At 33.7% G+C, this 26,347-nt stretch overlaps 2 protein-coding genes across 2 annotated transcripts; one reads left to right on the top strand and one right to left on the bottom strand.

The window, feature by feature from the left end:
* Positions 1–5,207: 5,207 nt before the first annotated feature.
* LOC133176480 (sorting nexin-12-like) lies at positions 5,208–10,576 on the bottom strand. Its single transcript, XM_061311602.1, has 4 exons — positions 10,371–10,576; positions 9,142–9,237; positions 8,609–8,733; positions 5,208–7,019 (listed from the first exon to the last, which is right to left on the bottom strand). The coding sequence occupies exons 1-4, from the start codon at positions 10,539–10,541 to the stop codon at positions 6,914–6,916; spliced, it is 498 nt and encodes a 165-aa protein (XP_061167586.1). The 5' UTR covers positions 10,542–10,576; the 3' UTR covers positions 5,208–6,913.
* Positions 10,577–10,844: 268 nt separating this feature from the next.
* On the top strand, positions 10,845–26,262 carry LOC133176358 (AFG1-like ATPase). Its single transcript, XM_061311482.1, has 13 exons — positions 10,845–10,953; positions 11,204–11,439; positions 16,381–16,447; positions 16,713–16,814; positions 17,662–17,792; positions 17,974–18,073; positions 18,482–18,540; positions 18,775–18,857; positions 19,336–19,409; positions 20,364–20,464; positions 22,128–22,268; positions 25,152–25,268; positions 25,855–26,262. The coding sequence occupies exons 1-13, from the start codon at positions 10,866–10,868 to the stop codon at positions 25,984–25,986; spliced, it is 1,431 nt and encodes a 476-aa protein (XP_061167466.1). The 5' UTR covers positions 10,845–10,865; the 3' UTR covers positions 25,987–26,262.
* Positions 26,263–26,347: the final 85 nt, after the last annotated feature.

Genomic DNA, 26,347 nt, shown 5'->3' with positions numbered 1-26,347 from the left:
AAATGACTAGGTAAAAATAAAGCTGCAAATTTTCACATGAAAATATACAAAGGAAAAAATACATTTTATTTTCATGTATATATACATAGAATTACAACACTTTTAGTTAAAAATACATTATTTCTTGCACTGTAAGTCATTCAGGGTTAGCATTGAAAGAGAAAAAGGAATCTTGGATTAAAGCCCTTTACAACCACACCATGCCTTAACCCATACGCCAATAAGAAAATGATGGTCATCCACAGATCTGATTCATTTCAATGAAAAACATTACAGTACGTCTGAATTTGCTTCCATTGCATACATTCATGATTCTGTGCGTGGTACAAATTTAATGTGGTGCCTTCTGCATGTCGGATATGGCGGGTAAAATAAGTAAACAGAACGTAATATTCAGAACGTGACTGATGCAAAATCCGGAATAAACAAGATATTGGCGGATTCTAGGATTTCCAACTTGGAGGGGTGGTAGTTTTTAAAAAAAAATAGCAAAGGGAAACAGAGGAGAAGGAAGTCACACATCCCCAGATTTTTTTTTATCCTGTTTTGATTTTATGGTTTGCAAAATTTTAAAAGCATTATTTTTTTTTTGTACATACTACATGTATCCCCGAGTACCCGAACTCCGGCACCATAAGCGGAAAACACCCAACGTTACTCTAGACTCTGAATTATTTTTTTAATTTGTTTCTTTTTTGCTACACTTAGTAATGAATTTAAACACTGTTTTAGTACAAGTATCAAAAAGTGCATGAGGTCAATCCCTAGATATCATGGATATATAGACCTTAGAGATTTTCAAGCAGATCGACCGAGCACGAAGTGCGAGGTCGATATGCTTTCTCTAAGGTCTCTATATCTAGGGATTGTACCGAATCAAAAGGCTACAATTGTTTTATTATTATTTTTTTTATCAGTTAACTAGAAGTGTCTTAAAATCCATGTTTTAAATTTCTAATGCTCAATACTTTCTCATATATTCGCATTATGACGTCACACTTACTATAAGCAGCTGCAGTATCTGTTTTTAAAAAAATATCCAGTTTATAAAGACTATTGTGACGTCAGCAGTATTGTTGCTTCACAGAAGAACGTTTCCAATTTTAGAAACAGCAGGTTTATAATTTTTTTAAGAGCTTAAAATAGAAACACACAGTTTATAAGACTTGTTACACGTGATCATGTGATCTAGTTTGAGCCAATCAGATAGCTGGCAACAGTAGAGAAAAATAATAATTGGGCTTATACATGCATGTACAACAGCACTAAATAAAACGTGCATCACGCTCGTGTACATTCGTCCAACTGCCCAATGAACCCTACATGTAACTCCGTCACCACTCACCAGGACCCTCTACAATATGCCGACATATGAACACAGGTACTTGTAGATAGGACCCCCACCCCCACCCCCAAATAACCCAATGTTTGTTGGACATTTTGTTTTCACAAATTATATTTATTACACTTATTTTAAGTCTGTCTGTCCGTCTGTCTGTCTGTCAGTCTGTCCCACTTGGTTTTCTGCACCTTTTTCCTAAACGCTTGCAGATATTGAACTGATTTTTGGTATTTGAGTGTATCTTGATGAGTTACAGATCAAGTTTACATTTCCTTCCGCTTCATTGATTTTTGACGGAATTATGGCCTTTTCAATTTTTAAGAGTTTTCCGCGATTTTCTTCTAAACGCTTTAAGATATTGAGCTGATTTTTGTATGTGACTTTACCTTGATTAGTTATAGATCAAGTTTGCATTTCGTTCCTCTTCATTCATTTTTTACGGAATTATGACATTTTCAATTCTAGGTGGGAACCAGATTACACTTGCCGGTAGGGGACTAGTATTGCTAATGCAATACTCTCAGAATGCTTGTTTATTAAATTTCAGCAGACAAAAAAATTGAGAAAACCATGAAAAAAGCTTAAGAAATCTTTGATAATTTTCCAGAGCAGATGTCACAAAAGTTCTTTCTGCATTTTCACTACGAAAATCATAACTACATGTGAACTCTATAGCCCTTAATTTACAATGTCTGTTTAATGAATAAATTGGATTGAAAACTGAAAACGACAAACACACCAATTCACAGTGCTCAATGATTCAATTATTATCATTAAAGAATTACGCGACAGTCAGTAACTACATGGTGTTTTCACAGTAATTAACACTACATAAACTGACCAATTACGCAACGGTCTCAGTCTGGAGATTCATAATTACATGTACATCCAAATTAGATCCCTTAAATCCTAAATGATTATCCTTTGTACAGAGATTTCTTTTTTTTTTTTAGAAATAAATTTTTAAAAAATGTGTTCAATTTTACAAATATTTTATTTTTTCCGATTAATCGATTACAGATCTTCTAAATCGATAACCATTGTTCCGCCGAGTAATCGGTTACAAATTGCCACCCCTAATTTTTATAAAAATCCCATATTGATTCCTATTAATAATGATTTAATAAAACATTTTTTCAAGTTCTGTCAATACAATTGAGGAAATTTGATGGGTTGTGGCTTTCTCTCCTTAATAAATCGGAAGTTTTAGGGCATATATATATCCATATACATATATATTAATCATATTTGGGACAAGCTGTATGTGGCTGTATTTGTTTCTCTGTTACATTAATATTGTATATGGTTTTGTCACATTGTCTGTGGCTATACATGTCTTTTTCACATTGTATGTGGCTACATATATGTCTTTGTCATCTTGATCTGTTGCTATATGTGTCTTTGTCACATTGGTATGTGCCAATACATGTCTTTTTCACATTGTATGTGGCTATATGTGTCTTTGTCACATTGTATGTGGCTATCTATGTCTTTGTCACATTAGTGTGTGGCTATATATATCTTTGTCACATTGGTCTGTGGCTATATGTGTCTTTGTCACATTGGTCTGTGGCTATATGTGACTTTGTCACATTGTATGTGGCTATATATGTCTTTGTCACATTGTCTGTGGCTTTGTTACATTGTATCTGGTTTTATGTGGCTTTGTTACATATAATGTTTGTTTCTTTATTACAATGTAAGTGGCTTTATTACATTTTATGTGGTTAATTGTATGTTTCTTTGTTACATTGTATGCATGTGGCTTTGTTACATTTTATGTGATTGTATGTTTCTTTATTACATCGTATATGGCTTTGTCAAATTGTATTCCGTTGTATGTAGCTGAATTTGGCTATGTTACATTGTATGAGGTTGTATATGGCTTTCCAATGTTTCATTGCATGTGGCTGTATTGGCTTCGTTTCATTGAAAATGGTTGATACGGCTTTAAATTGTTACTTGTATATGACTATATTGCATTGATTGTATGTTGTTTTACGTCCCATTCGAGAATTTTTCACTCATATAGAGATGTCACCATATACCGGTGAAGGGCTTCAAATTTTGACCTTTACTCGGCACTTAGGGCCATTGAACAGTGAGGGATCTTTATCTTGCCAACGCCTGCCGTGACACGGTGCCTCGGTTTTTAAGGTCTCATCCGAAGGACCCGCAACTTTCACTTCAAAGTGCCAAGCGCATGGCGAAGGAACAGTTGCTACCCATTTTTTATCGACTTAGGTCAGTCGCGGCCGAGATTCGAACTCACCACCTCCCGATCACGAAGCAAGCGCTCTACCGACTGAGCTACCGTGAACGGTCTATTACATTGAATGTGGCCGCTGCGTTTCGTTGACTGTGGCTATATGTGGCTTTGTTATATTGTATGTATTAGATTTATGTGGTTTTGTTACATTTTATGTGGCTATATGTTTCTTTTTTTACATTGTATGTGACCATGGTGACTGAATTATGTTTCTTTGTCATTGCATGTGGCTGTATTGGCTTCGTTTCATTGAAAATGGTTGATACGGCTTTAAATTGTTACTTGTATATGCCTCTATTACATTGATTGTATGTTGTTTTACGTCCCATTCGAGAATTTTTCACTCCTATAGAGACGTCACCATATACCGGTGAAGGGCTTCAAATTTTGACCTTTACTCGGCACTTAGGGCCATTGAGCAGTGAGGGATCTTTATCGTGCCAACGCCTGTCGTGACACGGGGCTCAGTTTTTAAGGTCTCATCCGAAGGACCCGCAACTTTCACTTCAAAGTGCCGAGCGCATGGCGAAGGAAAAGTTGCTACCCATATTTTGTCGACATAGCCCCCCCCCCCCCCAATAATTTTGCCGATATATATGTAACTATAGAAAATGTAGCTACTTCTAGCTTGTGCCCCATCAATGAAAACGTCTGATGACCTTTTTTTTCCATTTTTTTTTTTTTTTTTGCTTGTCAAGGAAATTTTGGTAGTTGATAGTTCCCCCCCCCAACTGAAAATGTATGACTGTGTCCCCCCCAAACTGAAATTGCTTCCTAGGGGCCTGTGTATGGCCTTATTTCAATGCATGTGGCTGTATTGGCTTCATTGATTGAACACGGTTGATGTAGTTTTAATTTGTTAAAATAGAAATTTCTATAAAATTCCTTGAAAACGCTACACCTGCTACAGTTTTGGTCTGACTTCAATATAAATTGGCATACAAGTAGATTACACTAGGGTACATAATTTAGTGCATCAATTTTGATTTTGATGAACGATAATGCCATGGTTACTGAAAATAGAAATTTCTGTAAAATTCCTTTAAATCGCTACTTCTCCTACAGTTTTAGTCCGATTTCAATATAACTTGGCACAAAGATTACACCATGGAACATTATTCAGTACATCAATTTTTGATTTTGATGAACGATAAAGCCAAGATTACTAAAAATAGAAATATCTGTGAAATTACTCTAAAACGCTACTCCTGCTACAATTTTGGTCCGATTTTAATATAATTTAGCAAACAAATAAATTTTGTTATTGCTTTTGTTTGGCTTTGTTATTGGATGTTGCTGCTGTTGCTTTGTTATTGGATGTTGCTGCTGTGGCTTTGTTATTGGATGTGGCTTTGTTATTGGATTTTGCTGCTGTGGCTGTTATTGGATGTTGCTGATGTGGTTTTGTTATTGGATGTTGCTGCTGTAGCTTTGTTATTGGATGTTGCTGCTGATGCTTTGTTATTGGACGTTGCTGCTGTGGCTTTGTTATTGGATGTTGCTACTGTGGCTTTGTTATATTGGATGTTGCTGATGTGGTTTTGTTTGTGTTGCTTTGTTACATTGTAGGATTTTAAAATACAGAAACACAAAATATTTAGTTTGTACAGTTTATTTATACATAATTATGGTGTGTAAAATTCTCCACCTTTTTTGTCAGGTAGTGTACCATAAAGAGACAACACTATACACAGTAGAAGTAACAGCTCTCTACACTTTATATTACAAGATGATACAGCAAAAACTGAAGAAATGCATCATTTTGTAACCCTTCTTGTTAAAGCCTGGAATTCATGTTCTATTTCAAGAGAGAAATACACATACAACCTAAAATTGTGACACATTTGTTTTGGTGTATGACTTTACTAAGTCTGATTTAATATATATATATATATATATATATATATATATATATATATATATATATATATAAACCTGTTAATCTTAATTTTAAAGTTCATCTCAACTGCAGCAGATTCTATCTTTGGATTGCTTTTTTTACTTCTTGAATTGTTTACTACTTGAATGTTTCAATTCACAATCTACATATTAAATAAAGATGTCTTTTTAAAACATACATGTACATTGTATAAAATAATAGCTTACAAAATTTCAAAAATGTTCTTTATAAAAAAAACTTTCTGCATCTGTTTTACATTATATTACTGAATGATATATCTATAAACATAAAATAAACATCATCATTTGATCTATTTCACAGTTTGATATACAGGTAAGTAAAATTGTCTTATAGTTCAAGTGAATTTTTACACAAAATGCGGGGGGGGGGGGGGGGGGGGGGGGGGGGGAAAGAAAAAAAAGGAAGAAAAAAATTATGAAGGTATACATGTAGTGATCTCTGAAAAAACATTTACTTTTGGTGGTATGTCAAATTTAATGTAAATATATGTATATACATGTACTTTATAGGAGTTTGAAAATAAACGAAATAAGGGTGCATGTATTTACATACTAAAACTTTCTAAACTCAAACTATTTTAACAAAAACAACAACCATTAATGCACCCAGGGTATAAATATATCATGTGACATTTTGTAGTACATCCTGGGTATACAAATATCATTGACATTTTGTAGTACTCCCAGGGTATACAGATATCATGTGACATTTTGTAGTACACCCAGGGTACACAAATATCATTGAAATTTTGTAGTACATCCCGGGTATACAAATATCATTGACATTTTGTAGTACACGGAGGGTACACAGATATCATGTGACATTTTGTAGTACACCCAGGGTATACAGATATCATGTGACATTTTGTAGTACACCCAGGGTATATAGAAATCAGTGACATTCAGTGTGAAATTTTGTAGTACGTACACCCAGGGTATACAGATATCAGAATGAAATTTTTTTTAATTCATGAAAAGATTTGCTGTGTTGTTCGATGCAATTTGAAAGCCATAAACAAGAAATTGATTATACTACAATACTATTCAACAAACAGTGTTTTCAACATATCATTTATCTTACTTTTGGTGAAATATAACAGGCAATTAAATCTAAGCAGAAAAAATCAATTTTGTTCAGTTACAAAAATTATCACTCATGAAAATGTTTATATTGTCTCCTATCCATCTAGTTGAAGAAATCTATGACAAAGAAATGCTATACTTGGTTAGATTTCAACAAAAAAACAGTAATATCCAACATTTTACATCACAATTTTAGTCTTGTTCTAAAACCCATCTCCTAACCCTGTAAAATGCCTGTCACATAAAAAAATCTGTCCTTTCTCTCTATTGGTGGGGGAGATAAGCTAGCATGCTCCCTCTCACGTGGTGCGAATCTTGCCTGGCACATAGTTCTTGTCAATATTTGTTTCTTGTAAGAACATATGTAGACACTTTTCATTTTGTGCAAGTGGATGACCTGCAACTCTGTAAAGTAAATATTAGTTTTAGTAAATATACATTGATAATTCAAAGCAATTGACTCGTGTGGAGATATCAAGCATCCTTACAGAAACTAATTAAGCAAACTTTTATGAAATATAGACTAAAAGACATAAAACAGATCACCAACAGACTACCAATAAGTTAGCTTGTTGTGAATTTTATGCCAGTTCTTTGGCCTGTAGAGACGACTATAAAGGGTTAGGAGGTGGATAAACCATACAGATTGGTTATTGAGTATGTCTAGAATTAGGGAATGAAAGGTCGTTGATTGACCAATGCTGGAAAGTGACGAAATACATCCCAAAAGTGCACAGAAAATCTTGTGCCATAAATTGCACAATGTTTGCATTATGGGATCTGTAGCCTTATGGTCAAAAACTAAAATATAAAACCATAACGCTACAGTGCTGCTGCTAGAAATAACTCAAATTCGAAAGATTATGACTTGAAAAAATTTCAAGCTTTCAGTAGACATTTGGCTTTTTTTTTTTTTGCTCTCTGTTTCCCATTAAAATATATTTGAATAACACCCATCCTATTTCAACCACAAATATTTTTTTCTCCTTGACAAGTGACACCACCCTTCATTAAATATAGACTTGAATCTCCTTTACCTTTTGACAGGGATATCATTGATTTCGGAAAAGTCAAAGATGTGAAAAATGAACAGAAAATCAATAAACAGACAATGGACAATCTTCAATCAGAAAAGCTAAAAACTCTGACTCAGATGAATTTATAAGGACTAAATAATGTCATCCTCCATCATCAGATACTTATGGGTGATCTTGTCTTTTACTCATCACCCATGGGCAAAGTCACTGAAATATTGTCATAAGTAATTAATATGTGCGGATCACTTGACTGTTTATTGCAAAGAATCAAGATAGCAAATCTATGAATCACAGGATTATATTACATGTGTTTGTTAAGCAATGACATAAACTTTTCCGTAGTTAACACGCATAGTAAATGCACCGATTGCAAACAAATCCACTCACCAGTGCAATTTGCAGTTTGAGAAATGAATCCACATATTATTCCTGTCTTTTATTTGATTTCCTGTCTTTTTATTTGTGTCAGACCTATATGACTTGTCTTTTTATCATTTTAAAACAAAATTTGCATGTTTAAGGGGCACCACTTTACTAGCATTAAAAAGCAAACTTTCGGATTGGTTGTTTGTTATTGAAGAATTTGCATATCTAACAATGATATTTCAGCAACTTTGCCCATGAGTGATGAGTAAAAGACTAGATCACCCATTGGTATCTGACTAACAATGCTCATCCTCATAAACTGCTCTTCACATTAAATCAGACTCACAAAATCTTGATATGGAAATACATGAAATAACGGTATATAAAATATGCATATTCTCTTGTAATATGAATTCATTCATTCAAATCACTTTATAAGTTTGTCAAAAGTGAAATAAAATATAAACAAAAAGAAAACTAGACTTTAATTTCTTGATTCTCCAAAATCATTAAAAATGTACAAACTACTGTGTCATTCTGTGACCCTTATGGGTTCCTTTTTAAGCCAAAATGAAAGGTAATGTCTCATACCTGTTAATAAACTGTTCTAAGCCTTTCCTTCTGTCTTCAATGAAGTCATCTTCAAATATTCCTTCATCACTCCTAAAGGGTAATTGTCTTTTCCAAGCTTTCCCAGGCAAAGGAGGAACTACAATCTGTCAAAAAATGATGGATTAACATCATAAATTCAAATCTTAAAAAGTTATGTTTTCCGAGAGTGAGGCAAGCAGGACTCAAAGCATCAACAGCAGCATTAACAACCAGACTAACACGTATATGAATATCAGTCAACATATCAGGACTCAATAGCTCAGTGGTTATAGAGTACTGGCATGTATGCCAGAGGCCCTGGGTTCAAGTCTTGGTTGAGACTTGATTATTCAACACCTATGAATATTGTACATAGCATGATGCCTACCAGTATTCCAAAATGCAATGAAAGTATTATTTAAATTGGTTTCCTGGAGAAATACCTATACATATTAATATAATGTTTTGTTTTGATAAATAAATGCTGAATGCAATAAGAAGTTATTTGTTATTATTTAAGTACTCAACCTTACCTTACTGTCTCTTTCTAACTCATTTCTCAGCCATTCAAAGTCACTATATCTTCGTCTCACCGTTGACTCCTTTACTTTAAAAACTGGTAAGTTAGTCTGAAAAACATTAATGAATAATTCTTAGAGATTATTTTACTTCCACTTAAATTTTTTTTTTTTGGAATCTTAAAATTTTACCAATTTAGTTATTCTTTACAATATATTACAATTTTGTAAACAACAACTACATGCAATAAGAATACTTATATCTTATGTAAGAGAATCTTAACGATCCATGTTTTGAGTGATACATACAATCATGTATGACTTATTGACTTGCAAGTACAGGGACAGGGATTTATCAATGCTGTGTTAAAAAAAAGTACCTGTCCCCTTTGGAAAAGATGTCAAAATTCTCTGATTAAACCATGTAAGCTAATATTTAACATTTTAAAATATAATTATTTATCATAGTTCTAGAAATCCCCCCAGATTAGCTCTCAGAATGCAAATTTTTGCTAAATTTATCTGAAAATTTTCCTATTGTATAATTACACCTCCAACACTAATGTGGAGCAATTGTCATTTTCCCCAATTTATATGAAAAGCCCTAGGGAAGTCAAATAAAATATCTAGATAAATCCCTGAGAGATAAAGTCCTTAGCACATGTACATGTAATAGCTTAATCTATGAATATCTAACTAAAAATAAAATATTCTAGTCCTAGGACTAAGAATTGTGAGGAGGTATCAGTAACAATTATGGTCCACTCCCCTTCTGGACTGCATCTCATAGAAATGACACCTCAATTTAGGCATTACATCTGAAGTTATCCACACTACATTTCGTCATTGTCAGAAACCCATCACTGATCTGGTAAGAGATGTGAGACCAACAGTGGGTTTCCAACGATGTTTTTTCACTCAGTTTTTAAAAATTAAACTCATAAAACACCATATGTGAACACATTTTACCCCACCAAAGCAGGATACTTGAGGCAAAGTGAGGTGATCTTCTAGATAGGAAGTGTTACCTGGTTTATAACGATGAGATCTTGATAGGAACAAAGAGTGAGGAAATTCGAATTTCAATGAATTATGTTAAGTTTTCCATACGTCAAGCATATTGATTTGCCTTCTTTGAAAATGACATAAACAATTTCAGGATATAATTAAGTGATATTATTATAATTTTAACGTGACTATTACTAAAGCTTCCGGATTTCGGCTAAAAATAAAGAACTTAGTACCTTCATTTTGACAGCGTAATCTGTGTATCTCCCCTTTGATTTGGGCAGCCCATGAGTTTGAGGGTCCGTGATATCTATTTCAAGGAAGTTCGCAGGGGGAGAATATGCATCCTCTAACGTCTGTTTCTTTGGCTGAATCCTGGCCGTCGCTGGTTGAGTGCCCGTACTCATTTTTCTTGCAACTCCTCCAACACATTAAGTGATGACGTCAGTCAATAACAATACCCGAACCCGAGATAATTAGTGAAAAAGAAAAAGTATGAAAATTAATATTTTCTTAACCAATTTTGCTTTATTTTAAATCCACTGATGTACAGTATATATAAGAAACAATACAGTTACCCAAAACTTGACAGAAATCTTAAAGATTTATGAATCTATTTTTTCGGAAATTAAAAATCTCTTACAAATATTTCAATAATTATAATCCTACAATAATGATGACGTTTTACACAGTACACATGAGTTCTCGTTAAGTAAGAAAATTTACACATCATGAAAAGTGTAAAATCAGTTATATTGGTCCCAAGACGCATTTTCATGGTAAATTACGTGAATGGATTTGTAAAACAATATACAACAGGTGATGTTTCATTCATAATTCATAGACATTTTCATGTTTATTCGCATTTTTTTTTATTTGAACATCTTTGACCTACTTCAGAAACCAACTTCCAAGGGCAAAGTTAGTTGATAACCCAAATGATGTTTTCGTGCTCAACCTTAGACATAGTCCTATTTTTTTTTAATTACAAAAAATGGTTTCAAATTAATATCCATCATTATTTAGCCTTGGAATAAAATTGATTCCATAATATTTGTTTATTTTTCAGCTCCTTCTACAGTTGCTAGAGAAAATGGCCATCAGAAAACAGGTCACAATGAATCTACTCTGACCAGCACAGAAAATGAAGCTGACAGTCCAATTTCTGCTTACAAAAAGCGAATTGCCTTGGGACAGTTACAGCAAGATGATTATCAGATGTCGGTAGTAGAGAGGCTGCAAAGTCTATATGATAAACTTGATAACTATGAACCTCCATCAACCACTGTCAACTGGCTAGCAAAGGTTGTATTCATATCTACTCATTGTTTTATACATGTATTACATTTGATGCTTTTACACAACATAAATGATTAATGTACGTATTAAGAGTTACTCCTCCTTTAATCTCTTTATTTTAATTATTTTAATTTTTAGGTCACCTGAGTCACTCAGGTGACCTATTGCTATCCGTTTTCGTCCGTCGTCCGTTGTGCGTTGTGCGTCGTGTGTTAACATTTGAACATTTTCAGCTTCTTCTCTGAAACCGCTGAACCAATTTCAGCCAATTTTGGCATATAGCATCTATGTGTGAAGGGGAACAAAATTTGTGAATTTCACGGTCCCTGCCCTGGGGCCTGAGGGGTGGGGCTAAAACCACCAAAATTAATGCAATCTTTAAAAATCTTCTTCTTTACTCCTGGACAACAAGGGGTCAAACTGTTGGCATGATTGTAATAAGCATTGAGCCCTCTACCAAAATTGTGAAATTCATGGCCCCAGGGTCAGGGGTTCTGGTGCTAGGGCGGGGCTATATAGATCATATAGTGAAAGTGCATTATTTCTTTGAAAATCTTCTTCTCAACTCCTGGGTATTATTGAAACAAATTGAACACATAGTTATGATAAGCAAGGGTGACTCTACCAAAATTGTGAAATTCATGGCCCGAGGGTCAGGGGTTCTGGTGCTAGGGCGGGGCTATATAGATCATATAGTAAAGTGCATTATTTCTTTGAAAATCTTCTTCTCTATTCCTGGGTATTATTGAAACAAATTGAACACATAGTTATGATAAACAAGGGTGACTCTACCAAAATTGTGAAATTCATGGCCCCAGGATCAGGGGTTCTGGTGCTAGGGTGGGGCTATATAGATCATATAGTGAAAGTGCATTATTTCTTTGAAAATCTTCTTCTCTATTCCTGGGTATTATTGAAACAAATTGAACACATAGTTATGATAAGCAAGGGTGACTCTACCAAAATTGTGAAATTCATGGCCCCAGGGTCAAGGGTTCTGGTGAAAAGGGGGGGGGGGCTCTATTGATTATATGGTGAGAAAGCAAAATTTCTTTGAAAATCTTCTTCTCTACTCCTGGTTATTATTTAAAAAATTGAATACATAGTTATGATTAGCAAGAGTGACTGTACCAAAATTGTGAAATTCATTGCCCCAGGGTAAGGGGTTCTGGTGCTAGGGCAGGGCTATATAGATCATATTGTGAAAGTGCATTATTTCTTTGAAAATCCTCTTCTCTGCCACTGGGTATTATTTAAACAAATTAAATACATAGTTATGATACGCAAGGATGCCACTTTCAAAATTATGAAATTCATGGCCCCAGGATCAAGGGTTCTGGTGAATGGGGGGGGGGGGGGGGCTCTATTAATTATATATTGAGAAAGCAAAATTTCTTTGAAAATCTTCTTCTCTACCCCTAAGTATTATTTAAACAAGTTAAATACATAGTTATGATAGGCTGACTCTACCAAATTTGTGAAATTCATGGCCCCAGGGTCAAGGGTTCTGGTGAAAGGGGGGGGGGGGGCTCTATTATATAGTGAAAAAGCAAAATTTCTTTGAAAATCTTTGAAAATCTTCTTCTTTACTCCTGGTTATTATTTAAACAAATTGAATAAATTGTTATGATAAGCAAGGATGCCTCTTCCAAAATTGTTAAATTCATGGCCCCAGGGACAGGGGTTCTGGTGCTAGGGTGGGGCTATATAGATCCTATAGTGAAGGTGAATTATTTCTTTGAGAATCTTCTTCTCTGCCCCTGGGTATTATTTAAATAAACTAAACACATTGTTATGATATGCAAGGATGCCTCTTCCAAAATTGTGAATTTCAGGCTCCCAGGATCAAGGGTTCTGGTGAAAAGGGAGAGGGGGGGGGGGGGGCTCTATTGATTATATAGCGAAAAAGCAAAATTTCTTTGAAAATATTCTGGTTAAAAAGCAAAGAAGCTAAGTGTATAGTTATGATGAGCAAGAGTGCTTCTTCCAGAGTAGTGAATTTCATGACCCCCTGGGTCAGATGTGCTGGTGTAAGGGTGGGGCTCTTGATAATATAGTGAAAATGCATTGATTCTATTAAATAATCCTGTCTGCTCTTAGTGTTAAGCAGACAAACAAAGTGATTACTTATGATGAGCAAACTTCTGGTCCCAGGGTGAGAGGCTCTGGTGTTTCTAGGTGGGGAGGGGGGGGGGGCTTTATTAATAATATAGTGAATATAGTGAATCTGTAGTAAAAATGCATTATTTCTTTAAAAATCTTCTCTGCACCTGGGCATATCAGAGGCAAAAAGAGTAAAAGTTTTAATAAGGAAGGGTATTTTTACCAGATTTTTGAACATCTGTACCATTTATTCAAGTGTTCTGGTCCTGGCCAGGGCTCTATTAATTTGTATTCTACTGAGAGGAGTTATTCCCCTTTGCCATTTACTTTTGATAATTAATCACTGTAAATAATGTACTTGAAAGGTTAATAGAATAGGAGAATTATGCAAGAATTGCTATTGTATAATACAAAAAGTACTTTCTTAGTTTTAATGATCAGTAGACTTGTAAGTAGTAGATAAATAAAAATCAGACAAAAATAACTAGTCTTATGAAATGTTCATCAAAGACCAAGAGAGGCCAATGTAAGAGATTTCAACAAGGAATTAAAATATTACAGAAGCACTGATAGTTTGTCAATATACTTATGGTGAGAGTGATAAATGAGGAAGAGATTAGAACCTAATTTATGAACTGTTAATGAATACTAGACTAATTATTTTGTTGATCCTGATCGCCCTATTTTTCTTGCTTTTGGGCAACAAAGGTTCACCTTTTAGTTCATTTTATACTCTATGGATCCTCTTAATTGTTGTATGATACTCAGGTGACCGTTAAGGCCCTTGGGCCTCTTGTTATCTAATATATTCAAGATTAGGATTAAAAGTCAACTTCAGAACAAAACAGGGTGATGATATACATGTATATGTGTTTGTTAGCATGATTAAAATAGGTCAAATCAGAGTCTAACAAGAAAAAAACAAACAAACAAACAATAATATAAATATTAAAAAAAAAAAATTAGAATAATAAAATAGAGTTCAAATTAGGGCACATGATTATATACATGTACAGTACACATTAGATAATACTAGACTAATTATTTTGTTGATCCTGATCGCCCTATTTTTCTTGCTTTTGGGCAACAAAGGTTCACCTTTTAGTTCATTTTATACTCTATGGATCCTCTTAATTGTTGTATGATACTCAGGTGACCGTTAAGGCCCTTGGGCCTCTTGTTATCTAATATATTCAAGATTAGGATTAAAAGTCAACTTCAGAACAAAACAGGGTGATGATATATATGTGTTTGTTAGCATGATTAAAATAGGTCAAATCAGAGTCTAACAAGAAAAAAACAAACAAACAAACAATAATATAAATATTAAAAAAAAAATTAGAATAATAAAATAGAGTTCAAATTAGGGCACATGATTATATACATGTACAGTACACATTAGATAGAACGTTCTATCGTTAAAATGACATTGTCCTACGGACCCGGTTTAACAATAGAATTCGTTCCGTGTATTGGCAATGTAGCAAAATAAACACGGGCGATAACTCGAACTCTGTGCATTTTCTATGAACAATCCAGAGAGTTCCGAATGTCAACATGGCGTTAAATTTGAAGCGAGGAAAAAATGTTGAGAAAATGAGTTGAATTTTCGTATTTATATGGATTATTTTTTAGGTTAAAAGGCATATACAATCTCAAAAAGGTTTGTTATGATTAACTTGGTTGTTATTTTCAGTGCAACTCCTTTTGTATTCTTCAAAATCATTTCGGAGTGGATCCACTCCGATTTGCTACATTGCAATGCCCTGTTCACACGGAGAGTTTAATTCGTAGTAAAATAATGCGAAGCAAAATGATGCGAATTAAACTAATGCGAATTAAATTGCGTTCACACAACATCTAATGCGAAGTAAACTAATGCAAATTAAAATTTTATTTCTACAATAAGCCATTCAGTAAGGCTATTATGACGTCATTTACAAATCACGTCATATTGTGCACAGCAGATATACATTTGACATAATGTCATAGTGTCTGTACACATTTTAGTGATTAACATAATATTCCTTTGTTTTCTACTCAAAAATAGCACAAGTACCTATATTTGACCATCGACATGTGGCCTGTGACCTAATTCTGCCCTTACGCATGCGTCAAAATTTAATTCGAATTAACTTCGCTTAGCGTTCACACGGAGCTAAAGCGAAGTAATTTAATGCGCAGTAAACTAATTCGAATTAAACTAATTCGCATTAAATTCTCCGTGTGAACGCGGATCAAATTTAATTCGCAGTAACTTACGTTTAATTCGAATTAAACTCTCCGTGTGAACAGGGCATATAATTTAATTTCTACAAGTCTATTCAGTGAGGCTATTATGACGTCATTTACAAATCACGTCATATTGTGCAGATATACATTTGACGTAATGTCATAGTGTCTGTACACATTTTAGTGATTAACACAATTTTCCTTTGTTTTCCACTCAAAATTGGCACAAGTACAGGTCTATATTTGACCATTGACATGTGGCCTGTGACTTAATTCTGCCCTTACGCATGCGTCAGAATTTAATTCGAATTAGCTTCGCTTAGCGTTCACACGGAGCTAATGCGAAGTAATTTAATGCGCAGTAAACTAATTCGAATTAAACTAATTCGCTTTAAATTCTCCGTGTGAACGCGGATCAAATTTAATTCGCAGTAACTTACGTTTAATTCGAATTAAACTCTCAGTGTGAACAGGGCACAAGTATATGGGACGTATTCTAACTGTGGTGAGGGCTTGTCCCGAGACACAGTTAGATTATTCTAACTAAGTACACATGTAATTGTATTAATCATGATATTAATTAATCATTTATGAAACATGTTGATTTTGTAGACTTTTGGATTTAGCAGCAAGAATGAGACAGACAAACCAAAGGGGCTATATCTTCATGGGCATGTGGGTATGGGCATTTCAGGAAATATTTCTTTAATTCCTTTCAAACATTTCATGCTTCAAAACTATGTTACAATATGCTATTATTTATGTAATATATACATGTAGAGTATAATGCTTAAATTCTAAGGATTTCTTCATATATGACATCTAGATTGGATAATTTTATTGTAGGTCTGCTTAGTGATAAATTCAGCAACTATGGATAAACAGATAAAGCCCCCCCCCCCTTTCCAAAAATGAAGCTTTTATTTTATACATATCTATTTTAGGTACTGGGAAGACAATGTTAATGGATATGTTTTATCAACATTGTAAAGTGAAAAGAAGACAGCGAGTTCACTTCCATAAATTTATGCTGGATGTACATAAACGTAGGTACTTGTAGTACTCACATTTTTTCTCAGTGGAATTCAATGTGTGTTATCTGATACATAGCAGAATATAATGGTTGCTATAGAACAACATTGTTTATATTATTTTCTTCTAAATTAGGTAGGGAATGTGCTGGTTTAAATTTTAATATATTTTATAATTTTTAAAAATAATTTCACTAAAATTATAAATATACAAACATAAAAATCTTTCCTTTTATGTTAAAAAAAAAAAGATGGAGATGAGGGATTTTCAGTAAATTTAATAGCATAAATTTAGTGTTTTTGACTAAATAATGATAAAATATTCAAATATTTTATGTTTACTGTAGTATATGTAGAACTATTGGACAGTTGTATCTATCATTGACCTCTCATTACATGTACAATATTCATTAAAAATATTAAAACATTGTCCAAGCAAATACAAATTTTTACTTCATAATCAGTCTTGGATCCCTTGCTAGAACAAAACATTAGTGAAAAGAAAAAAATGTTGAGTTCCAATTAATGATACAAGGTACAATGTACTCACTATAAAGAATCTTAACTTTATCTTGGAATGAATATTATGAATCATTATATCGGTAGAGGTTTGACATTAATTTTTTTTGCATCCAAAGGGACTAGGAACAACATGACTAGCATCTTGAACTATATAAACATAGTGGTTCTCACATATTCTCTTCTTTTATGTCCTTAAAAATTCTAATAATCATATACTTCAGACTGTACTTTTTGGTTGACATAATGAAGAAAAAATTCAGTTGTACATAAGTACATGTATATAATTCTTTTTTTTTTTCCATGTCTTATAATATTTTTAATGAATGGCAATGTATTTTAGGAGTACATACACTGAAGCAGTCTGTGCCAAGACAGTATAATGTAAGGAAAACTCAGTCTTTTGATCCAATTCCACCAGTTGCCAAAGAGATCAGTCTTGAGGCATGGCTACTCTGTTTTGATGAGTTTCAGGTATATGCCTCTATATGTAATGTAGATGCACACAACATTAAAGGAGAATTACTTTACTTTGAAATTATATAGAATTGAGTCATTATAATTATATTAATCCATAAAGTACATGTACTTAAACAGATGAGAATGACACAGATACATGTATATGTACACATTATTGACGATTGTTAATTGACAGGTTACAGATATAGCAGATGCTGTGATACTGAAGAAGCTTTTTACAGAATTGTTTAAATGTGGAGTGGTGGTTGTGGCCACTTCTAATCGAGCACCTGATGGTAATACATGTACATGTAAAAAGTTAATCTATAAGAATTTTATGTACACTTGAAAACTGAATAAACTGGGGGGGGGGGGGTGTAATTTGCTAACTGGAAGTTATATTTCATGAAGAATTTTTAATAATTCCTTATGGCTCTTGAATTTGAAGACTTTTCAACAAGCAACTGTTATGTTGTCCATGATAATCAAAACACATTTTGAAGTTTTACCCAATGACCATGAACTGTGAACCATTTTTCAGTTACTGCCCCTTGCATTATAAACCTTGTTATCACTACTTCTCTTTGAATGATTGCTCTATGCTTCTTTATGTAAATTAAGAGGTAGAGCATACTTTGGACTTAATACTTTAAAAATGCTCATGATTCCATCTCCACTGTCTTCCATTATTTTGCTGTTTACAGATTTATACAAGAATGGTCTTCAAAGAGGCAATTTTGTCCCTTTTATTGGGGAATTAAAGGTGAGTTTCTCCTTTGATTTTGTCAGCGATTCAATTAGTATAGTATTGTAAAATGTTGCTAAATAAAGTAGGCTTTATTATACAAAGATATTATGGGTTACATGTTAGGTTATGACTGTTTTAAACGTGGATGTCAGTTCCTTATTTTTGCAAAATGTAAAAATTGGATAATGAACTACAAGGTGAGATATATTTTGTATTTTCTCACTATAGTATACATATTTTTATTTTTAGAAACACTGTGAGGTAGTGAGTCTAAACTCCGGGGTGGATTATAGAATGAACACACTCCCTGCTGAAGGCAGAATCTATTTTCTGTGAGTTACTCAATACAAGTATAAGGAACATCGATGTCTGCGTGTACATTTGTCTTAACAGTTTTGTTTAGCTTTTGTCTGTAGTCCTTTGATTGGCAAATTAAAAATACTCTTTAGAGTGTGACCTAGTTTTATCATTTATTTTTTATTTAAACTTAGATAAATAGGGTTAAAATGTTTTTTTTTGTGTGGCAATTGGATTTGAACTTGGCCTTTAATCTTGAGAATAATTATAAGCAAGCCTCTTTTATAGCTGACTTTTCAAATTTCATTTAAACTTCAAAGATAACATAGGGTATTTTATGAAAACTAAGTTTTACAAAGATGTCTGTATCCCTTGTATTCATTTAATATTCATATAACATGTATAATTTATTTGAATGAAAAAGATGAACCAAAGCTAAACACCTGCCTGTGACAGCTCTGTGTAACTGATACACTGTACTACAAATCATTTATATTTCACTATTTTATATAGGACAGGGGATGGCAAGTGTGAAGAGAAAATAGACGAAGTCTTCCAAGCTCTCATCGCAGAACAAGAGGAGCAAGGTTAGATAACCTGTACTACATATATGTATCTCACAGAGTTTTGTTGTACAACTATTGTACATGACCACTTTAGGCTATTAATTTAGCAGCCACTTGTAGAATATAGTGACTGTAAACCTGTTCTATCATCAGACATACATTCAGAAAGCAAGGAATGATCATTTACATAATAGCCTCTTTGTGCAGTTATTATCCATATAATACTTATCTCAATATCCATATAATACTTATCTCAATATCCATATAATACTTATCTCAGTATCCATATAATACTTATCTCAGTATCCATATAATACTTATCTCAATATCCATATAATACTTATCTCAATATCCATATAATACTTATCTCAATATCCATATAATACTTATCTCAGTATCCATATAATACTTATCTCAGTATCCATATAATACTTATCTCAATATCCATATAATACTTATCTCAATATCCATATAATACTTATCTCAATATCCGTATAATACTTATCTCAGTATCCGTATAATACTTATCTCAGTATCCATATAATACTTATCTCAGTATCCATATAATACTTATCTCAATATCCATATAATACTTATCTCAATATCCATATAATACTTATCTCAATATCCATATAATACTTATCTCAATATCCATATAATACTTATCTCAATATCCATATAATACTTATCTCAATATCCGTATAATACTTATCTCAATATCCATATAATACTTATCTCAGTATCCATATAATACTTATCTCAGTATCCATATAATACTTATCTCAGTATCCATATAATTCTTATCTCAAAAGAAAGTGGTAAGTTCAATTATACTTTTCCTATTTCTTTTGAAGCATCAAACAGGTCCTACTCCTTCTTTCCCTCAGTTGTTCTACAATCTTATATACAGCAGACAGTGAAAGACAGACAACTCCTCCATTGTTTGATAATATTTTTTATCAATTGATCTTGTAGTAATTGAATCTCGAGTACTGGACATCTTAGGAAGAATGCTAATTTTACCAGAAACTTGTGGAACGATATTAAAGACAGATTTTGATTCCATGTGCAAACAGGTGTGTACTGATATTTCATGAACAGTTGAACACTGCAGACATTGTCTGTACCTCTTTGTCAATCATTAAAAGAGATTTCTGTGACATTTTGAGGTTTTGTTTATCGAAGATGAGCAGTAATGTAACTTTGTAAATGTCATTCGGTACTGCATACATGTACAAAGAAAAATAATGGCCAAACAATACCTTGAAATTTTATTTTAAACACTGTACTTTGTCAGAGGATATAAACCTCCAAATTTCTCATTTATCAATAATGTGTATACCTCAATGAAAATTTTATTATTATAAGGAATATATATACATGTGTCATCTTAAGAAAGTACATAAGCATATGGACTGAGGTTTTTTCAATCAGACATAATTTTCTTGAGTGCAATAAATGTACTTTTTAGCTCACCTGAGCTGAAAGCTCATGTGAGCTTTTCTGATCACTCATTGCCCGTCATCCGTCCATCTGTAAACTTTTCACATTTTCAACTTTTTCTCAAGAACCACTAGACCAATTTTAACAACTGTTGGTACAAAGCACCCTTGGGTGAAGGGCAGTTAAAATGAAGGACCAAGCTCCCTTCCAAGGGGAGATAATCAAGAAAAGACAAAAATAGGACAGGGTCATTAAAAAATCCTCTTCTCAAGAACCACTTGGCCAGAAAAGCTGAAAATTATGTGGAAGCTTCCTGAGGTAGAGTACATTCTAAGTTGTTCAAATCATGGCTCCCAGGGTAGGGTGGGGCCACAATAAGGAATCAAAGTTTTACATTTAAATATATAGGATAAATCTTTTTTAAAAAATCTTCTGCTCAAAAACTGCTAGGCCAGAAATGGTGAAACTTATATCAAAGCTTCCTGAGGTAGTGTAAATTCTAAATTGTTCAAATCATGGTCCCTGGGGTAGGGTGGGGTCATGATAGGGAATCTGTTTAGATTGAAATATAAAAGAAAAATCTTTAAAAAAAAATCTTCTTTTTAAGAACCACTAGGCCAGAAAAGGTGAATCTTATGGGGAAGCTTTGTGAGGAAGTTTAGTTTATAAATTGATGGAATCATGTCCACTAGGATTAATTAAGGTGGGGGCCAAAATAGGGAATCAAAGTATTACAAGGGAAAAAATCTGATGAAGAACAGCAGGGCCAAAGTGATTCAGGTGAGAGTTGTGGCCCCTGGACCTCTTGTTTCAAATATGCTTGTTTAGAAAGTTACAGTTCATACTCAGAATAATTTCTCTAAAGTTTATCACATTTATATATGGACAAGGATTATAGTGTTTCAATCAATTGATACTCATGTGTATGTATATCAAACTGATTGGATTGCTTCAATTAATGTGCTTTGCTTGCTTATGTTGAGGACAAATTTTGATCTATCATCATACAGTAAAACATGCTTATAATGAACATGCTTCTAATGAATTCACTCTTACAGTAAAGTGATTTTCATTCCCTGCTGTATAAAAACTTGTTGCAAGCTAAAGGGATATAACGGAATTAAGTTTATAAAGAAGAAAAATTGTTCATCCCTTGCACATTGCTAATTGAGTGTTTTACTGTATTTCATTTAAACTCTTACAAGTTTATTAAATTATTATTTATACACCAAATGAATAAATGACAACACATAATTTTATCTGTTATAGAATTAACTTTATGATTACTTGCTTTAGGCACGTGGAGCTATTGATTATTTGGAAATTAGCAAGGAGTTTGATACTGTCATTCTGGAAAATATCCCCAAAATGACACTGTTTAATAAAACGGAGGCAAGAAGATTTATAACTCTGGTGGATACTTTTTATGACAATAAGGTTTGTAATACAGGGATATTTTCGCCTTTTGCAAATAATTTTGCCTCATTTTAAATTCTCCCAATCACATTTCTGTTTAAGAAATTATACTTTGTTTTTTGAATTCACCCCATTTTTAGGTCACCTGAGTCACTCAGGTGACCTATTGCTATCCTTTCTCGTCCGTCGGCGTGCATCGCGCGTTAACATTTGAACATTTTTAGCTTCTTCTCTGAAACCGCTTAACCAATTTCAACCAAATTTGGCATATAGTATCTATGGGTGAAGGGGAACAAAAATTGTGAATTTCATGGTCCCTGCCCCCCTGGGGCCTGAGGGGTGGGGTTAAAACCACCAAAAATAATGCAATCTTTAAAAATCTTCTTCTTTACTCCTGGACATCAAGCTGTTGGCATCATTGTAATAAGCATTGAGCCCTCTACCAAAATTGTGAAATTCATGGCCCCAGGGTCAGGGGTTCTGGTGTTAGGGCAGGGCTCTATAGATAATATAGTGAAAATGCATTAATTCTTTGAAAATCTTCTTCTCTGCTCCTGGGTAATAAATAAAGTAACTAAGTACATAGTTATGATGAGCAAGAGTGCCTCTTCCAAAATTTTGAAATTCATGGCCCCAGGGTCAGGGGTTCTGGCACCAGGGTGGGGCTATATAGATCATATAGTGAAAGTGCATTATTTCTTTGAAAATCTTCTTCTCTGCTCCTGGGTATTAAATAAGGTAACTAAGTACATAGTTATGAAGAGCAAGAGTGCCTCTTCCAAAATTGTGAAATTCATGGCCCCAGGGTCAGGGGTTCTGGTGTTAGGGCAGGGCTCGATTGATTATATAGTGAAAATGCATTAATTCTTTGAAAATCTTCATCTCTGCTCCTGGGTATTAAATAAAGTAACTAAGTACATAGTTATGATGAGCAAAAGTGCCTCTTCCAAAATTGTGAATTTCATGGCCCCTGGGTCAGGGGTTCTGGTGTTAGGGCAGGGCTCTATATCGTTAAAATGCATTAATTCTTTGAAAATCCTCTCCTCTGCTCCTGGGCATTAAGGTGATAAACTAAGTACATAGTTATGATGAGGAGGTGGCCCCTTCCAGAACTGTGAAAGCCAAGGCCCCTGGGTCAGGGGTTCTGGTGTTAGGGCGGGGCTCTATTGATTATATAGTGAAAATGCATTAATTCTTTGAAAATCTTCTTCTCTGCTCCTGGGTATTATTTAAACAAACTAAGTGCATGGTTATGATGCATAAGGATGCCTTTCTTGGTGAATTTCTTGGCCCCAGGGTCAGGGGTTCTGGTGTTAGGGCGGGGCTCTATTGATTATATTGTGAAAATGCATTGATTCTTTGAAAATCTTCTTCTCTGCTACTGGAGATTATTTAAACAAACTAAGTGCATGGTTATGATGCATAAGGATGCCTTTTTAAAAATTGTGAATTTCATGGCCCCAGGGTCAGGGGTTCTGGTGTTACGGCGGGGCTCTATTGATTATATAGTGAAAATGCATTGATTCTTTGAAAATCTTCTTCTTTGCTACTGGAGATTATTTAAACAAACTAAATGCATGATTATGATAGGCAAGGATGCCTCTTCCAAAATTTTTAAATATATGACCTCAGCTTTGGGGGTTCTTGAGGAGGGGGGAGGGGGGCTCTATTGATTATATAGTGAAAATGCATTAATTCTATTGATTAATCATTAATTAATCCTGTCTGCTCCTTAGTGTTGAGCTGATAAATGAATTGCTTAGCTATGATGAAAATGGGAGCTTCGAACAGAATTTTTAAATCTTGTGGTCCTAGGGTCAGGGGTTCTGACATAACGAGGAGGGGGGGGGGGGGGTTGATAATATAGTGGAAAAGTGTTAATTCTTTGAAGTCCATAGTTATGATGATGAGGGTAACTCTTCCAAATTTGTAAATTTCTTGACCTTTGGTCTTGGGTTCTGGTGTTAGGGTAAGGCTTTGTTGAATCTGTAGTGAAAATGCATTGCACCTGTGAAATTCTTCTCTGCTTCTGGGCATATCGGAAGCAAACTGAGTAAAAGTTTAAATGATATAAGTAAGCATATTTCTAACAGATTTTTGAACATCTGGACCATTTGTCTAAGCATTCTGGTCCTGGGCAGGGCTCTATTAATTTGTATTCTACTGAGAGAAGTTATTCCCCTTTTCCATTCACCTTTGATAATTAATCACTGTAAATAATGTATTTGAAAGGTTAATAGAATAAGATAATTATGCAAGAATGTTTATCATATAATTCAAAAAGTACTTTCTTAGTTTTAATAATCAGGCAGACCTGTAAGTAATAGATAAATAAAAATGAGACAAAAATAACTTATCTTATTAAAAAGTTCTTCAAAGACCATAAGAGAGGTCAATGCGAGAGGTCTTAAAATGGGTTTAAAAATAGTACAGATGCACTAATAGTTTGTTAATAGTCTGTGCGGTGATAGTGTTAAGTGGGGGACAGATTAGAACTTAATTTATGAGTTGATACTGAATACTAGACTAATTATTTTGTTGATCCTGATCTTCCTACTTCTCTTGCTTTAGGGCAACAATGCTTCATCTATCAGTGTATTTAACTTCTAAATTGTTGTATTATACTCAGGTGACCGTAAAGGCCCTTGGGCCTTTTGTAATTTTACCCACCTGTAAGTAGGGTGAAAAGGGCAAAAATAAAATGGGTGGCGAAAATTTCTCTGTATATCATATCATGAAAAGAAAATTTAACAGAAAATGAAACTACAGAAAACAAATGGAAAGTTAAAAGGAACATGAATGAAAGTGATAGATTTATACTTGTATGTTAATACTATTATTACATGTACGCCTTATTGTATAGGACAATGCTGGTTTCATGATAAATAAAATATGTAATTACAGGTGCGTTTAGTTTGCTCAGCAGCTGCAAAACCTAAAGAATTATTTAGTGCTGGAAACCTGAGTCAGAAAAACTTTGATGACAACCGAAATCTTATGGATGATTTAGGAATTCAAGAGGCAAGCAATATAGCATACATGTATAAAGAAACTCTACTGTATACAGGGAAATTTTCACCCCCATTTTATTTTTCGCCCCATTTGCCTTAATCACAGGTGGACAAATTTAAAACAGGGCGAATTCAACGAACACAGTATAATTTCTTAAACAGAACTGCGACTGGACAAGTTCAAAAATGGGGCAAAATTGTTTGCAAGTGTGAGAGGGGCGAAAATAACCCTGTATACAGTAAGATTTCTTCCCCTTGAGGGATTAAAACTTATTAAATGATTGCAATTTGATATATTAACTACATTGTAGTCTGTGAAATTTCAATTTTTAGCGGCCATGTTTTGGTGATAAAATGTAAACCTCTAAATCTCAAAAATCTTTTACTCCACAGAAACGTTTTTCTCACCATAGAAGTTGTGTTTCTGAAAACCTGTGATAATATATGGGTTATTTCTGGGGTTTCCTTTCAAAATATGCAGAATAATGATTGAGTAAAGGGTCAAAGTGCATCAGTGTCAAGCCATAGAGATTCTTATTTATAATTGAAAGAATTTACACTGCTTCATTGTGATGAATTTTGTGTTTTCTCTACAGAAATCAGACTTGGCCACGGCCAGTATATTCACAGGAGAGGAGGAGTTATTTGCCTTTGAGCGGACTGTGTCCAGGTTAACAGAAATGCAAACAGAAGAATACTGGAATTTGAGAAACTCCAAAATAAGTTGATGAAGTGTTATCTTAGGAAAAATTACAATTTTTTATCTAGTTTACAGGAAGTAAAACTGTACTCCAAGACTGTGATTATTTTAATGATGTTGATTTTCAATGATGTTGTATTTTTAGTAGCACAGTACACTAATATAATCAATTATATCAGGGATTGAAATTTATATGCATGATTTACAAAAAAAGTGATAAGAAAATTTTTTTGTTGAGCATATCAAATTGGCAAAAACATTTCACATTTTGTTTGTCTTTTCATTATATATATTTAAATTTAAAATGGCAGAATGACCTTTCCCTCTTTTGCTTTTGTTACTGTAGCCAGTCTATTGGCTGTTGTTCTCTCACGGGGGGGGGGGGGGGG

This window comes from Saccostrea echinata, unplaced genomic scaffold (genome assembly GCF_033153115.1).
Source record: "Saccostrea echinata isolate AGI-Se365-2 ecotype Australia unplaced genomic scaffold, CSIRO_AGI_Sech_v1 ptg000075l, whole genome shotgun sequence".
Taxonomy (NCBI): Eukaryota; Metazoa; Mollusca; class Bivalvia; order Ostreida; family Ostreidae; genus Saccostrea; species Saccostrea echinata.
This window is presented reverse-complemented; position numbering and strand designations above follow the sequence as displayed.

Bases quoted from the DNA above. Each gene is read 5' to 3' on its own strand.
- LOC133176358 (XM_061311482.1), top strand. From the start codon at position 10,866: ATGAAAAGTGTAAAATCAGTTATATTGGTCCCAAGACGCATTTTCATG. The intron at 10,954-11,203 runs GTGATGTTTCAT...TTTATTTTTCAG, and splicing joins TGTAAAACAATATACAACAG to CTCCTTCTACAGTTGCTAGA. The intron at 18,541-18,774 runs GTGAGTTTCTCC...TTTTATTTTTAG, and splicing joins CTTTTATTGGGGAATTAAAG to AAACACTGTGAGGTAGTGAG.
- LOC133176480 (XM_061311602.1), bottom strand. From the start codon at position 10,541: ATGAGTACGGGCACTCAACCAGCGACGGCCAGGATTCAGCCAAAGAAA. The intron at 9,238-10,370 runs GTACTAAGTTCT...AATGTTTTTCAG, and splicing joins ATTACGCTGTCAAAATGAAG to ACTAACTTACCAGTTTTTAA. The intron at 7,020-8,608 runs GTATGAGACATT...TTTACTTTACAG, and splicing joins TTAGAACAGTTTATTAACAG to AGTTGCAGGTCATCCACTTG.